Source organism: Rana temporaria, chromosome 5 (genome assembly GCF_905171775.1).
Source record: "Rana temporaria chromosome 5, aRanTem1.1, whole genome shotgun sequence".
NCBI lineage: Eukaryota > Metazoa > Chordata > Amphibia > Anura > Ranidae > Rana > Rana temporaria.
The window spans coordinates 164,531,711-164,544,765 of NC_053493.1; the positions used below are offsets into that span (position 1 = coordinate 164,531,711).

The 13,055-nt window shown below is 46.7% G+C and overlaps 1 protein-coding gene across 1 annotated transcript in view; it reads right to left on the minus strand.

The window, feature by feature from the left end:
- Window positions 1–13,055, minus strand: part of ABCA13 (ATP binding cassette subfamily A member 13) — a 410,714-nt gene that overhangs the window by 355,147 nt on the left and 42,512 nt on the right. Inside the window, exon 2 of the mRNA XM_040354439.1 lies at window positions 11,602–11,695. Within this exon, the coding sequence (XP_040210373.1) occupies window positions 11,602–11,695 (94 nt within the window). The remainder of the gene's footprint in view (window positions 1–11,601; window positions 11,696–13,055) is intronic.

The window sequence follows — 13,055 nt, forward strand, 5'->3', positions numbered from 1 at the left end:
CATCATACTCACCACAGTCCTCTCCTGTACATACTGCCCCCATCATACCCACCACAGTCCTCTCCTGTACGTACTGCCCATCATACCCACCACAGTCCTCTCCTGTATGTACTGCCCCCATCATACTTTTCACAGTCCTCTCCTGTACATACTGCCCCCATCATACCCACCACAGTCCTCTCCTGTACGTACTGCCCCCATCATACTTACCACATGCCTCTCCTGTACATACTGCCCTCATCATACCCACCAAATTCCTCTCCTGTACATATTGGCCCCATCATACCCTCCAAATTCCTCCCCTGTACATACTGTCCCCATCATGCCCACCACAGTCCTCTCCTGTACGTACTGCCCCCATCATACTCTCCACAGTCCTCTCCTGTACATACTGCCCCCATCATACCCACCACAGTCCTCTCCTGTATGTACTGCCCATCATACCCACCACAGTCCTCTCCTATACGTACTGCCCCCATCATACCCACCACAGTCCTCTCCTGTACGTACTGCCCCATCATACCCACCACAGTCCTCTCCTGTACGTACTGCCCCCATCATACCCTCCACACTCCTCTCCTGTACATACTGCCCCCATCATTCCCACCACAGTCCTCTCCTACACGTACTGCCCATCATACCCACCACAGTCCTCTCCTGTATGTACTGCCCCATCATACTTTTCACAGTCCTCTACTGTACATACTGCCCCCATCATACCCACCACAGTCCTCTCCTGTACATACTGCCCTCATCATACCCACCAAATTCCTCCCCTGTACATACTGTCCCCATCATGCCCACCACAGTTCTTTCCTGTACATACTGCCCCCATCATGCCCACCACAGTCCTCTCCTGTATGTACTGCCCCCATCATACTCACCACAGTCCTCTCCTGTACATACTGCCCCCATCATACCCACCACAGTCCTCTCCTGTACGTACTGCCCCCATTATACCCTCCATGCTCCTCTCCTGTACATACTGCCCCCATCATACCCACCACAGTCCTCTCCTGTATGTACTGCCCCCATCATACTTACCACAGTCCTCTCCTGTACATACTGCCCCATCACCCCCTCCTTACTCTTCTCCAGTAAGTACTGCCCCCATCATAACCTCTGCACACCTCTCCTGCAGATTCAGATATAAAGGGAAACTCTGTGGATTCAGACGTAGAAGGGGAACTATGTTGACTCTGATGTAAAGGGGAACTCCTGTAATTAACTCCATATGATTAGAAGTTTTATTTAATCACAAAATTGCTGTGCATTGCTTTGTACAGAGGTAATACATGGAATGTACTACAAAAAATAAATAAAAAATTGGCGTGAGCTGCTGAAGTGTTCGGGTTTGGCTTGACGAAAAGGTGGCAACCCTATCCCCGTGTGTAGCAGAAGCCAGGAGTCTGCACAGAAGTTCAGCAGGTCAGTTTACTGTGCTGTGCGAGTATATATGAATGTGTGTATGTATGTGTGTATTGGTTTGCAAGTCCCAGCAGTCTGTATATTTGTTTTGTTATACAGGAACTACAAGTCCCAGCATTCTGTGTCTGTCTTGTAGTTCCTGTATACAAGACTGTCACAGACTGCTGGGACGTGTTGTTCCTGTGTACAAGACAGACACAGAATGCTGGGACTTGTAGTTCCTGTGTACAAGACAGACACAGAATGCTGGGACTTGTAGTTCCTGTGTACAAGTCCCAGCAGTCTGTGTCTGTCTTGTATACAGGAACTACAAGTCCCAGCAGTCTGTGACTGTCTTGTATACAGGAACTACAAGTCCCAGCAGTCTGTGTGTATCTGTATTGCATACAAAAAAATACTAGGAATACAGCGGGTATAGGGGGGTCTGGTGTTTACCCCCTGTACTCCTAGTGAACACCAGACCCCCCTATACCCCCTGTACTCCTAGTTTAGAGGGGTCTGGTGTTCACTAGGAGTACAGGGGGTATAGGGAGTCTGTTGTTATCTAGGAGTATAGGGGGGTCTGGTGTTATCTAGGAGTACAAGGGGGGGGGGGGGGTCTCGTGTTATCTAGGAGTACAGGGGGGGGGCTGGTGTTATATAGGAGTACAGGGGTTATAGGGGAGTCTGGTGTTATCTAGGGGTATAGAGGGGTCTGGTGTTATCTAGGAGTACAGGGGGGGTCTGGTGTTATCTAGGAGTACAGGGGGTATAGGGGGGTCTGGTGTTATCTAGGAGTATAGAGGGGTCTGGTGTTATCTAGGAGTACAGGGGGGTCTGGTGTTATCTAGGAGTACAGGGGATATAGGGGGGTCTGGTGTTAACTAGGAGTATAGGGGGGTCTGGTGTTAACACCAGACCACCCTATATCCCCTGTACTCCTAGATAACACCAGACCCCCCCCCCTGTACTCCTAGATAACACCAGACCCCTCTATACTCCTAGTTAACACCAGACCCCCTATACCCCCTGTACTCCTAGTTAACACCAGACCCCCCTGTACTCCTAGTCAACATCAGACCCCCTATACCCCTAGATAACACCATACCCCCTGTACTCCTAGTTATCTAGGAGTATAGGGGGTCTGGTGTTATCTAGGAGTACAGGGAGTATAGAGGGGTTTGGTGTTATCTAGCAGTACAGGGAGTATAGGGGGGTCTGGTGTTATCTAGGAGTACAGGGAGTATAGGGGGGTCTGGTGTTATCTAGGAGTATAGAAGGTATGTGTTTGTGTGACTTCAGCTTGTGGCACAGCAATCAATGTATATTGTATAGGTACTAGGAAGTCCAGGTTTTGTTTTACTGTGCCTCTTTAGCCCCCACCACTGTTTGGTCGCACCCACTTGTTGCTGCGGTGCGCACAGCGCACTGCAAGTCACCATCTCCCTAAAATGTCTCTCATTCTCAAGTTCCAAAGTTGGGAGGTATGGTTAACGGCGTATAACAAGCACCCTAACTTTAACCACTTAACCACCGGCCGCCGTCTGAAAACGGCGGCAAAGTGGTTGCTTAACTGGGGGTCGCCGTTCTGAAACGGCGCCCCGCAGAAGCAGTAATGCGCGCCGCCTCGGGCGCGCACACAGAAAATTTTGTGCGCGCCGGGTCTATGAGACCCGGCGCTACACAGATCGAGGTAAATGACCAGCAACAACGGTCTTTTACCATGTGATCGCGCCGTCCAATGACGGCGCGATCACAATGTAAACAAAGGAGGTCAGGGAAAGTTTACCTCCTCTCCTCACACAGTATCAGCGGGAGAGAAGAGGAGATAAACTGTGAGTGAAAAAGTGCCCCATAGTGCCACATCAGTGCCCATAGTGCCACATCAGTGCCCATAGTGCCACATCAGTGCCCTAAAGTGCCACATCTGTGCCCTAAAGTGCCACATCTGTGCCTAAAGTGCCACATCTGTGCCCAACAGTGCCACATCTGTGCCCAGTAGTGCCACATCAGTGTCACCAGAGCCGCACCAGTGTCACCAGAGCCGCACCAGTCACCAGAGCCGCACCAGTCACCAGAGCCACAACAGTCCTATATTAGTGCCACAACAGTGCCGTACCAGTGCCGTCTGCGCCCACCAGTGCCGTCTGCGCCCACCAGTGCCGTCTGCGCCCACCAGTGCCGTCTGCGCCCACCAGTGCCGCCTGTGCCACCAGTGCCGCCTGTGCCACCATGGCCACCTGTGCCCACCAGTGCCACCAGTGCCGCCTGTGCCCTCCAGTGCTACCTGTGCCCACCAGTGCTGCCTGTGCCCACCAGTGCTGCTAATCGGTGCACACCAGAGCCCCACCAGAGCCACCTGTGCCGCCTGTGCCCACCAGTGCCGCCTGTGCCCACCAGAGCCACACCCGTGCCACTACAGTGCACATAAGTGCCGCATGTGCCCACCTGTGTCCACCAGTGCCACCACAGTGCTCTGCAGTACAGCCTCACCAGCCACCAGTATGGCAAAAAAAATCTTTACCGGTGAGCAGGCCGTACAGCGTCTACTTGCCATGAGTGATGAGAGCAGCGAGGAGTCTCTGTCCGATTCTGATTCGGCCTATGAACCCGTTATAGACAGTGGGTCCGATTCAGAATCTGAAGAAGAACATGTGCCCAGGAAAAGAAGGGGTGCTGGCGTGGAGAAGCGGCCTACTCCCAGACGCGCAGGGCCGTCCACCCCAAGCGCTGTGCCGTCCACCCCAAGCGCTGTGCCGTCCACCCCAAGCGCTGTGCCGTCCACCCCAAGCGCTGTGCCGTCCACCTCAAGAGCTGTGCCGTCCACCTCAAGCGATGTGCCACTGCAACAAAGCCCAGGCACCAGTAGGGTGTCATCTCAGCCCCAAAGGGATAGGGGCCATGCCAGCCTTCCCTATGGCCTTCAAAACCCTTTGTGGCTTCCCCCTAATTCCGGAGCAGCAAATATCCCCCCCTTCACTGCCCAGCCAGGTGTCCAGGTGAACACCGAAAACTTTTCCATGATTAATTTTTTTAATTTACTTTTCACCGAAGATTTGCTATCCTTCATTGTGGCCCAGTGCAATCTCTACGGACAACAGTACATAAGAAGTAACCCTGGTTCCAGATATGCCCGCCCCTTTGAGTGGAGAGAACTAACCGTGGACGAATTTAAAATGTTCTTAGGCCTAACGTTTACTATGGCACTTTCAAAAAAAAAAACAATTGTACTCCTACTGGTCCACCAAACCCATTCACCACATGCCAATCTTCTCCTCCCTTATGCCAAGATCCCGATATTTAATAATTATGCGGTTCCTCCACTTTAACGACAACACCCAGTGCCCTCCCCGAAATGACCCTGCTTTTGACAAGCTATATAAAATTCGGCCACTTCTAAATTTTTTCGCTCAACAATTTCCCCAATTATATACCCCTGACCAGAACATATCTGTGGACGAGTCCCTTGTCAAATTCTCAGGCAGGCTGGGCATCAAGCAGTTCATCCCCAGCAAAAGGGCCCGATATGGGGTCAAAATGTACAAACTTTGTGACAGAGCCACAGGGTACCTCTACTCATTCATGGTGTATGAAGGGAAGGACTCCCAACTGCATCCCCCTGAATGTCCAGAGTATATGGGAGTCAGCGGAAAAGTGGTCTGGGATCTGATGTATCCACTCTTTGGAAAGGGATACCACCTTTATGTGGATAATTTCTACACCAGCTTGCCCCTGTTTTGCTGTCTTTACCTTCGGAATACCCCATCATGTGGCACAATAAGACCCAACAGGAAAGGCTTCCCGCAAAAACTGGTGGATCAAAAGCTCAGACGAGGGGAGTCTGCAGCATTGAGGAACCAGGAGATATTGGCTGTCAGGTGGAGGGACAAACGGAACGTCCACATGCTTACATCAATCCACGACGACACATGCGTGTAAGTCCCCAAAAGAACCAGCCCAATCCAAAAACCAAAATGCATCTATGACTATAATTTGTTCATGGGGGGAGTGGACTTCAATGACCAGATGTTAGAACCCTACCTGCCCACAAGAAAATCCTGCCACTGGTATAAGAAAGTGTCCATTTTTTTTTTTAGTTTGGCCTTCTATAATTCCTATGTAATTTACAAAAAATCATCAGAGAACCCCGTATCATATCTGGACTATCAAGAAGAAGTCATCACCGCCCTTTTGTACCCTGAAAACCCACCGGAAAATATTCGCTCTGATTCTGTGAGCAGACTGCACGAGCGTCACTTTCCTGAGCAAACCCCCTCCCGTGAAACAGGCAACAGAAATCAGAAGAGGTGCCGGGTGTGCTCCAGAAGAGGAATTCGAAAAGACACCACGTATTACTGTCCCGATTGTCCTTCCCAACCAGGCCTCTGTATTGGAACATGTTTCCGCCGTTACCATACGTTTCTACATTATTAGGGACGTATGGTAAACGCAATTCTCATTTCCTGTAATTTCCCCCCACACCCCTTATGCCACTGCACTGACATACCTCTGCCTTCTCCGGAACCGACCATGGCCTGTTATACGACCACTCTTTTGCCTAACCCTAAACATACTTCTGCCTTCTCCGGAACCGACCATGGCCTGTTATACGACCACTCTTTTGCCTAACCCTAAACATACCTCTGCCTTCTCTGGAACTGACCCTGGCTTGTTATACGACCACTCTTTTGCCTAACCCTAAACTGTACCTACCTCTGCCTGCTCTGGAACTGACCCTGGACTGTTTGACCATGTTTTTTGCCTGCCCCTTGGATTGATCTTTTACCCTGCTATACTAGTGGGAACACAGGGGTCTCACATATGTGAGGGGCTCCAGAATTGTTTTTCTGGATGAAAAAACTAATTTTTTAGTTTTCTCATTCCCGGATTAGGGTCTGGTTGCCCGGAGGCTTCAAAGAGATTTGGGTGGGAGAAGCCTCTACCCCTGTCCCCATTCCCCTACCCATGGCCCGCTACTTGGACCATGTTCCTACCAGGACGAATATTTTGCCACTGCTGGCACTGTACTGACTATGGACAATATTCCTGCCTGCTGCCTGGACAATTCCATTCACTGTCGCTGACCAGTGACCACGTCCCTGCCTGCTGCCTAGATCGGGGCTCTCCTTCTGTGGACAATTGCACTACTAAAACCACAGGTAATCTTCTTTTTTTTTACCCATTACTCAGCAGAATGTATTTTAGGGTGTAATTCTTGGTATGTACATGCTGTGTTAGAAATATGAAGGCCCTTCAAAAATGTGATAGATTGTAAGGAAATTGGATGTGTAATTTATGTCCCTAGAACACCTGATGGTGCTTCTTGGATGTTGGGCCTCTGTATGTGGCCACGCTGTGTAAAAGTCTCACACATGTGGTATCGCCATACTCAGGAGGAGCAGCAGAATATATTTTGGGGTGTAATTTTTTCTATGTACATGCTATGTGTTGGAAATATCCTATAAATGGACAACTTTCTGTAAAAAAAAATGCGTTTTTATTTTTTTCCACATTTTCCAAAAACATCTGGAAAAAAATGAACTGTTCAAAAGACTCATTATGCCTCATAGATTATACGTTGGGGTGTTAGCTTTCCAAAATGGGGTCACTTTGTGGGCGTTTCCATTGTCCTGGTGCTCCAGGGCCTTCAAAAGTGTAATAGGTGGTTGAGAGATTAGATGTGTAATTTATGCTCCTAGAATGCTTGAAGTTGCTACTTCGGTGTTGGGCCTCTGTATGTGGCCACGCTGTGTAAAAGTCTCACACATGTGGTATTGCCATACTCAGGAGGAGCAGCAGAATATATTTTGGGGTGCCATTTGTGGAATATACATGCCATGTGAGAGAAATAACCTGTTATAATGACAATATTGGTATGGGAAAAAAAAAAAAAATCTTGATTTTGCAAAGAATTGTGGGAACAAATGACAACTTCAAAAAACTAACTATGACTCTTACTAACTACCTTGGAATGTCTACTTTCCAAAAAGGGGTCATTTGGGGGGTATTTGTACTTTATTGGCTTGTTAGGGTCTCAAGAAATGAGAGAAGCTGTCAGTACTTCAGGTGTGATCAAATTGTTCAATTTTCAGAAATTGGTACCATAGCTTGTAGACCCTATAACTTTCACCCAGACTAAATAATATCCAAATTTTTATTTTATTTTTACCAAAAATATGTAGCAGTATGCATTTTAGGCCAAATGTATGAGGAAAAATTACTTTTTTACAAAATGATATGATAGAAATGAAGAAAAATTCATTTTTTTACAAAATTTTCGTTCTTTTTTCATTAATAGCGAAAAAAAAAAACGCAGAGGTGATCAAATACCACCAAAAGAAAGCTCTATTTGTGGGAAAAAAAGGACAAAAATTTCATTTGGTTACAGTGTTGTATGACTGAGTTATTGTCATTCAAAACGTGAGAGCACCAAAAGCTGAAAATTGGTCTGGTTATTAAGGGTGTTTAAGTGCCCAGTTGTCAAGTGGTTAAGAGGGAAGTTTCAGGGAAAAAACTTTCCACAGCTCCCTGCGTATAACACGCAGGCACAGTTTACTCTCTATTTTCAGGGTAAAAAAGTGAGTGTTATACGCCAATAAATACAGTATTTAAATAACACACTAACAATTTTTCATAGGAAGGTGGGAGGAGGGCTTTTTATTTTTAACTCTGTATCACCACTTACATTGACCTTTAGTTTGGAATAATAATAGCAAATTAGTGACACTAACCTCAACTGGACACATAATTTGGTGCTAGTTTACACTTGCTTAAAAACTTGGCTTCGGACATGCTTTGTTAAAGCTCTCTGAACGCCAGTCAAAGGCTCCTGTCACTAAATATAATGGTTATCTTACAGTCCTGTTTACACCTGTTTTTGCTTGGTGCTTCGATGAGGCTTCAGTAAAGCTTTAGTGGAGCTTCAAAGCAGTGGCGGCTGGTGCTCAAAATTTTTTGGGGGGCGCAAACGAAAAAAAATAAAATAAAATTGCAGCCTCACTGTGCCCATCAAATGCAGCCACTGTGCCATCAATTGTCACCACTGTGCCATGCCATCAAATGCAGCCACTGTGCCATGCCATCAAACGCAGCCACTATGCCATCAATTGTCACCACTGTGCCATGCCATCAAATGCAGTCACTGTGCCATGCCATCAAACGCAGTCACTGTGCCATGCCATCAAACGCAGTCACTGTGCCATGCCATCAAACGCAGTCACTGTGCCATGCCATCAAACGCAGTCACTGTGCCATGCCATCAAACACAGCCACTGTGCCATCAATTGTCACCACTGTGCCATGCCATCAAACGCAGCCACTGTGCCCCTCAATTGTCGCCACTGTGCCAATTGTCACCACTGTGCCCATTGTTGCCACTGTGCATGTCACTGTGCCCTTTAATTGTTGCCACTGTGCCCATTGTCACCACTGTGCCCATTGTCACCACTGTGCCCATTGTCGCCACTGTGCCCATTGATGCCACTGTGCCCATTGATGCCACTGTGCCCATTGATGCCGCTGTGCCCTGTAAAATGCACTTCCCTTACTCCTTCCATGTCCCTCGATGTCTTCTCCCGCCTTGGTGATGCTTTAGCCAATCAGGTTACCGATAACCAGAATCGGGGAACCTGATTGGCTGAGACGACCGTGAGTCTTCTCCAAGGAACGCACCCCCCATACGTTCCGAGGATAAGACATCCGGGAGCCGAGGGCTCTGATAGGCACTTCCGCACAGCCAACCAGCTGCCGTTATTCAGGTGGCCGGCGCTCAAGTTACGGCCATCTCTGAATAGACCAGCGGCAGCTGGCAACAATAACATATACTCATGCAATGCATGAATGTATGTTATTAGACTTAGTGGCGGGCGAGAGCCAGAGGGGGCGGCGCTCCAGCGCCCTCTATGGACGAACCGCCACTGCTTCAAAAGAGGCTTGGGTGGGGCTTTGGTGAAGCTTTGTGAGGCTTCTTGGGGCTTCAATGAGGCTTCGGTGGGGCTTCAGTGGGGCTTCAAGCGAGCTTTGCTATAGACTTCTATGGAGGCTTTGAAAACACTTTGAAGCACCACTGAAGCAACATGGGTTATAATTTTTGAAGCAAAGCCGAAGCAAAGCAAAAGCAGGTGCAAACAAGACTGTGAACTAACCATTTTATTTAGTAACAGGAGCTTTGACTAGCGTTCAGAGAGCTTTAGCAAAGCCTGTCCGAAGCCATGTTGAAGCCGAAGCAAGTGTAAATGAGCCCTAACACTTTTACTTTGGATTCACTGCTATAGTACCTACAATTATCAGTTGCAAAATGTATGAAAATTATTGGGTTTTGATCTAGAAGTGACCTTGCAGCAAAGTAAAATATTTTGTGGACTCTTTTAACACTATATGCATCCAGGTAACACACATCTACTATCATGGGTGCTCAACCTGTGGCTCTCCAGCTGTTGCGGAACTACAATTCCCATGAGGCATTGCAAGCCGCTGACAGGTACAAGCATGTCTCCCAAAGGCTGAGGCATTATGGGAATTGTAGTTTTGCAACAGCTGGAGAGCCACAGGTTGAGCACCCATGTACTAGATGATCACACTGTGGTTACAATAACTTTCTATTACAATATCCCAAACCTTAAAAAAAGGCTTTGCAAACAAAAGACAAAGAAAACATGAAATCAGTATGTTCCAACAACACACATAGTGCATGAACAATAAATCTAAAAATAGTACCGTATTTTCCGGCGTATAAGACGACTTTCTGGATGCAAAAACATGCATCCAAAGTCGGGGGTCGTCTTATACGCCGGGTACGGTCTCAGTACTCACTTTTTGCCCATGCTGCGAGCGCGAGCGTGAATGATTTCAAAGCCGCGCCTTCTCTTCAGAGTGTTCTGTGATAGGAGGAACAAAAATCTTCTCAGCAGCGCCTCTGTTCTGTGTTCCTCCTATCACAGATGCCTTCTCATCCTCGGACGAGATGAGAAGACGTCCGTGATAGGCAGAAAACAGAACAGAGGCGCTGCTGGGAAAATGTGTGTGCCGCCTATCACAGAACACTCTGAAGTGAAGGCGCGGCTTTGAAATCATTCACGCTCGCGCTCGCAGCATGGGGGACTGTCACTGCTGGAAAAAAAAAAGTGAGTGTTATTGCACTGGGGGGGCAACAAGTTCAGGCACAGTGGGGGCAAGTGATGACACAGTGAGAGGCAAGTGAGGGGCAAGTGATGGCAATGTGGGGGCATGTAATGGCACAATGGCAATGTGGGGGCATGTAATGGCACAGTGGCACAGTCTGGGCATGTAATGTAATGGCACAGTCTGGGCATGTAATGTAATGGCACAGTCTGGGCATGTAATGTAATGGCACAGTCTGGGCATGTAATGTAATGGCACAGTCTGGGCATGTAATGTAATGGCACAGTCTGGGCATGTAATGTAATGGCACAGTGAGGAATGTAATGTAATGGCACAGTGAGATTTGAAAAAGCCTGTTTCTGTCAGTGGTTCTGGCTCCCCCTCAGCTTCCAGAAAGACTAGTAAGAAGGGGGTAGTCTTATACAGTGAGTATATCCCAAAATCAAAATTTTTCCTGGAAAATTAGGGGGTCGTCTTATACGCCCAGTCGTCTTATACGCCGGAAAATACGGTACTTCTACCTTCCTTAATTCCCTGCTTAATTCCCTGATCCCCTCCACCCTCCCAATTCCCATCTTTCACTCCCACATCACCCTTATGTTCTTTTTCTATTCCCCCATATCCTTTACCCTATCCATTCCACATCCACCCTATTCCAAACCCCTACCTCCTTCCTGTTCTTATCCTCTCCCTTTCCTGTCCTCTTTCTTATCCTCCATTCCCTTTAATTACTACAACTTGTTACAGTATCTTCTTTCACACCCCTTATGAACCCTACCTCCACTGCACTCAGCTAATACAAAAAGAAGCACATTGCGAGCAAGGACATACAAATGTAACACCCCAAAATTAAACATATCTACACATAATAGCATGCTTAAGAATTGCTCCCATTCTCTTTTAAATTATCCTTGAGGTATTATTGCACATAATGTATTTTTCCACCAGTATAGGCAACAAAATAATTGTAATACAGCTTTGTGACTGTATTCTTTACCTGTGTTTACCTAAATAAAAAATCAGTACTGGAAGTATTTTATTACAAAATATAGGGTAGCTCAAGAAGTAACTTACAGTTTTTTATATGCATTGGAGGTTCGTATGAACGAACTGCGGCCAGTATAAGAAATAAAACACATGGCCACAACATCTCGGAGAGGAAGAGAATCTATAAAATTAAAACAAAAGATTAATATTATTGCATTTTAGAATCTCACAGTATGACATTTCTTTTGAGCATTTTCTGTACATAAATAAAGACAAGGGGCCAGATCCACGAAGCAGTTACGCTGGCGTATCTATTGATACGCCGCGTAACTGCTAGGTTGCTCCGGCGTATCTTTGTTTTGTATCCATAAAACAAGATATGCCTGAAGCTGGGCTAGATCCGACTGGCGTACGTCTTAGTACGCCGTCGGATCTAAGGTGCATATTTACGCTGGCCGCTAGGTGGCGCTTCCGTCGATTTCCATGTTGAGTATGCAAATTAGCTAGATACGCAAATCCACAAACGTACGTCCGGCCGGCGCATTTTTTTACGTCGTTTCCGTAAGACTTTTTTCGGCGTAACGTTACCCCTGCTATATGAGGCGCAGCCCATGTTAAGTATGGACGTCGGGCCAGCGTCTAATTTTTCGTCGTTTGCGTAAAACGTTCGCGAATAGGGCTTTTCGTAGAATGACGTTCACGTCGAAAGCATTGGCTTGTTGCGGGTTGCGGCGCTTCTTTACGTCCGGCGTAGTGTATCTCAGATACACGACGCCGCCGTAACTTACAGTGTATTTCCCGTATACACAAAGAATTTGCGCCATAAGTTACGGCGGCGTAGTGTAACTGTGTTGGCGTAAGGGCGCGCAATTCAAATGGATGAGATGGGGGCGCGTTTTATGTTAATATGTCTTGACCCGACGTGAATGAAGAATAGCATTACAGTCAGCCTTATCCGGTTTGACAGGGAAAGAATAAAAGTTCAATAAAAACCAAACAATAACTGACAAGTAAAGCTGCACTAATATAACAATTCAATAGTGGAGGTTCAAATTATTTTACTGGCTACTGGTCATTGGCTCTTTTTATGGTAAAATGTAAGGAATGCTGAGAAAGTGGAGGTTATTGCAACAATTCTGTCCTTTTAATGCACTTGAAAAACACCAGAATTTAGCACACACAATGCCATAATGTTTTAAAAAATTGCTAAATTATATTTTAATTGGTTTCTAATGCACTTGCACATTTACTTTTTCTCAAGGTAGAAAAATAAACTTGTTACTGTAAGAGGGCGGGGATGAGTGTTTTCATTAGTAATTGGCAAGAACAGAAACAAAACCTTCAAAGGGTGCAGAGCATAGGACAGAAGCTCACTGAGTAGATGTTAAAAATAACCTTCTAGCAATCAGACAAAGTTGATAAATAGTTTTTATTCAGTATAATAGAGATATTTTTTAGTCGCTTGTGAATCTATCATGTGACAGACTGACACTCACTGGGTAAAGTGCTCATTAAGCAAGGTTTAGCATGCAAGGAGTTTT